The sequence below is a fragment of the Sinocyclocheilus anshuiensis genome, unplaced genomic scaffold (assembly GCF_001515605.1).
Source record: "Sinocyclocheilus anshuiensis isolate Anshui unplaced genomic scaffold, SAMN03320099.WGS_v1.1 scaffold64, whole genome shotgun sequence".
NCBI classification, from domain to species: domain Eukaryota; kingdom Metazoa; phylum Chordata; class Actinopteri; order Cypriniformes; family Cyprinidae; genus Sinocyclocheilus; species Sinocyclocheilus anshuiensis.
This window is the reverse complement of record NW_015557063.1, coordinates 634,438-637,702: the sequence shown is the minus strand read 5'-3', so window position 1 is coordinate 637,702 and position 3,265 is coordinate 634,438. Positions and strand designations below refer to the sequence as shown.

General features: G+C 39.3%; 1 protein-coding gene across 1 annotated transcript in view; it reads left to right on the top strand.

Moving 5' to 3' along the window:
- Positions 1-267: 267 nt before the first annotated feature.
- Positions 268-3,265, top strand: part of LOC107676538 (EH domain-containing protein 1-like) — a 10,110-nt gene continuing 7,112 nt past the window's right edge. The window contains exon 1 of the mRNA XM_016471105.1: positions 268-978. Within this exon, the coding sequence (XP_016326591.1) occupies positions 581-978 (398 nt within the window). The 5' untranslated portion in view covers positions 268-580. The remainder of the gene's footprint in view (positions 979-3,265) is intronic.

Here is a 3,265-nt window from a genome sequence, read left to right as displayed (position 1 = left end):
TAAATAAAATGCACCTTAGTATCGATATTTTTTGTTTGAGTATCGATACTTTCGATACTCGCGTCAGTATCGATACGCCCATCTCTAGTAGCCACTAGCCACAGTGTTTTTGGTGTTTAATGGTTCTGTCTTTATCTTCCATATCTGGCGATTTCATTTCAATGTATTTATTATGCATGGTCCAATCCTACCTCTCTCATATTAATGCTTTTGATAATCCAACATGAATAAATTATTACGTTTGTGTTTGCAAAACCAAGGCTTTTATTATGAAGTGTATAAGTTTCCGCATGCGAACCGCGGTCGGTTTAGATACAAGTAAAGTTGAGATCCGATTAGAACAGAATTAATCTAAACGACGTACAGTCACAGAGGAGTGTTGCAACAAGCTCTGATTGCGTTACAGTTCAGGGGGTTTGCCAGAGGGAAGTGCTGCGTCAAGCCGTAACGTAGAAGTGGCAGGCTGCTGTACAGGGGTGGGACAGTCAAACTTTCGACGGGAGGTTGCCTGGGTTTGTGGCGAACATTTGAAAGCAGAAGTCGTTTCCTTTCGAATTAGAATCGCCGTATAACGACCATCATGTTCAGCTGGTCTAATAGAGAAGGAAAGAAAGACCCAGAACTTTTCCAAAACGTGTCGGAGGGACTGAAGCGCCTCTACCGCACCAAACTCTTCCCTTTGGAGGACACCTATCATTTCCACGACTTCCATTCACCGGCTTTAGAAGATGCTGACTTTGACAACAAGCCCATGGTGCTGCTGGTGGGGCAGTACTCGACCGGGAAGACCACCTTCATTAGGCATTTGATGGAGCAGGATTTCCCCGGGATGAGGATAGGCCCCGAGCCGACGACGGATTCCTTCATAGCGGTTATGCACGGCGAACAGGAAGGCGTGATACCTGGCAATGCGCTTGTTGTGGATCCAAAAAAGCCTTTCCGAAAACTCAACGCCTTTGGAAACGCTTTCCTCAATAGGTAATACGCCCATTTATCATGTAACATAAAGGGTCCATTGATAAAAAGCTAAATTGTGACTGTATATGGAGTGACAAGGTGTGGTTTGGGTTAAACTAAGGCTTGCCGTATGTTTGTGAATCAGGAAATTACGGTCAAGTACGTGTCACTTCATTGACCTTTAGAAAACTGCAGTTGCGGACTCGAGCATCTCAGTTATTTTTACCTCTGGCGAATGTTTGACACATGGACCAATGATAAATCGAGATGATCTCGTTTAAAACACTCGTGCCAAGTTCTTGTCATTTTTGTATTTGTTGATTACAAAAGCAAAACAAACATTCATAGATTTTCTACAAATATCTTGACTCTGAAAAGTCAAATAGTGTAACCATAAAGTAAAACACACACATATATAAATGTGTGTATATATAATTTCTTAGGGTTGCTCTATTTGAGCCTAACAAAACTTGCCTTTTAAATAGCTGATATTTTCAGAAACATAATTTGTTTATAACATACTGTATAATAATTTTTTAATAAACCTTGAAACAGTCATGACGGTCTAAATGGGTCCTCTCTGTTTTATGGTTTTCCTGTCACATGGCAGCAGATTGTTTTTCTGCATGTTGGTTGTCACTGACTTTAGTAAACAGAATAGTGGTGAATAAAATATCAATAATAATCTATTAAATAATAATAGAATAATCTGAAACATAATTGCTTTCCTTTTTTAAGAAAAATAAATATATAATAATGTTCATCAAAAGAAATCCTTTTACATTAATTGCATTTTAATGTATTTTTAGTAACTTAGACAAAAGGAGCTTTACAGTATCCATTTGTTTTTAATTATGACCTCACAATAATTCAGTCATTCAGTTTCTAGAAAGTTGTGTGTCATAGTTTCCGTGTGTGTTGGATTGAGTCATCATGGCATATGCTGAGAACAGGTGTCACACAGGCCATGTTCTTCAACTGGAGTTTGTCTTGAGCTGTTAGTCTGTTTGTTTTAGCTAACTTACCTACTATCACACAGTTACAGTACATGAGGCAACACCTAACCAGGACATTTAGCCCACGTGCAATACATGTGTGATGTTATGTGATGCCAGTCTGAACAACTTCCACATTCCCTGTAAAATAACTGTAGCAGATTTCTGGATGGTGTCAGATGTTGAGTCTTACTCAAGCAGATTGAAGCAGGCTAGGATTACCAGCGCTCTGCCATATGTTGTTTAAAAATGTTCAAGGCTGATGCAGCAGAATTAAATATTTGGTCCCAACCAGAGAACCATAAAACCCACAAAATAATATTAATGGCATTTCATTCTGAAGATATTTCCCTTTTTTCCACTCTTAGTGTTGGTCACGTGGTTATTTGTGGTCATTGTGAAATTATGGATTATAAAAGCAGCATAAACTGGTTCCATTTTCAGATGGGAAAGAGTCATAGAGTTAATGGGATGTGAAACTCATGTGCATATATCAATTTGAGAAGTTCCTCTGTTTTGCATAACAGGGAATTTGTGTAAATAGTGCAGACTGTTCAGCAGATTTTGTCATAGGATTGCCTGTCCTTTCTTTCTGAAAGGAATACTTAGTAACCTAATTTATCAGCCCAATTTAATAATACTTTATGATACTTTACATTGCGTCTTCCAGGAACTTTTTTTGGCCTGGTGGAAAAGGGTGGGTAAGCTGTTTTAGTGTTGCATGTTCTGTTCTGTGTCTCTCGTCCAAATCTAATTTCTTAAAGTTTGTTATTAGATGACACAAAAGCGTGTTGTCAAACATTCAGTACAATGAAATGTAATCATGAAGCCTCCTTTGTTTTTTTTGTCTGTTTTCTTTAACATATCCAGTTTTGCAGTCCCTTGTCATGGCCTGCATTGAAGTTTTGCCTTTAAACAAGCTTAAATAATTGCAGCAAAACCATTGGAGAGAATTGTTTTTTTGTGTGTTTTTTTTAGGGAATACTTATGTCCTAATCCTATATGTCTTGTTTTTGATGTCTTTGGGAAACAGCTTCACTCTAGTGGTTTCTGTGCTTCTTTAAAGGGGTCATATGATGCGATTTCAAGTTTTCCTTTCTCTTTGGGAGAGCGAGAGAGAGCGAGAGAGAGCGAGAGAGAGAGAGAGAGAGAGAGAGCGAGAGAGAGGGAGAGAGAGAGAGCGCGCGAGAGTGAGAGTGAGAGGGGGGGGGTCACATCACAGTGGAGTCACGCCCACTAACCGTGGCTTGTGTACTGCAAACACATACCAGCTTCATCACTGTGTCTGTCACGCGACTCTGTTCCCCTTTCGG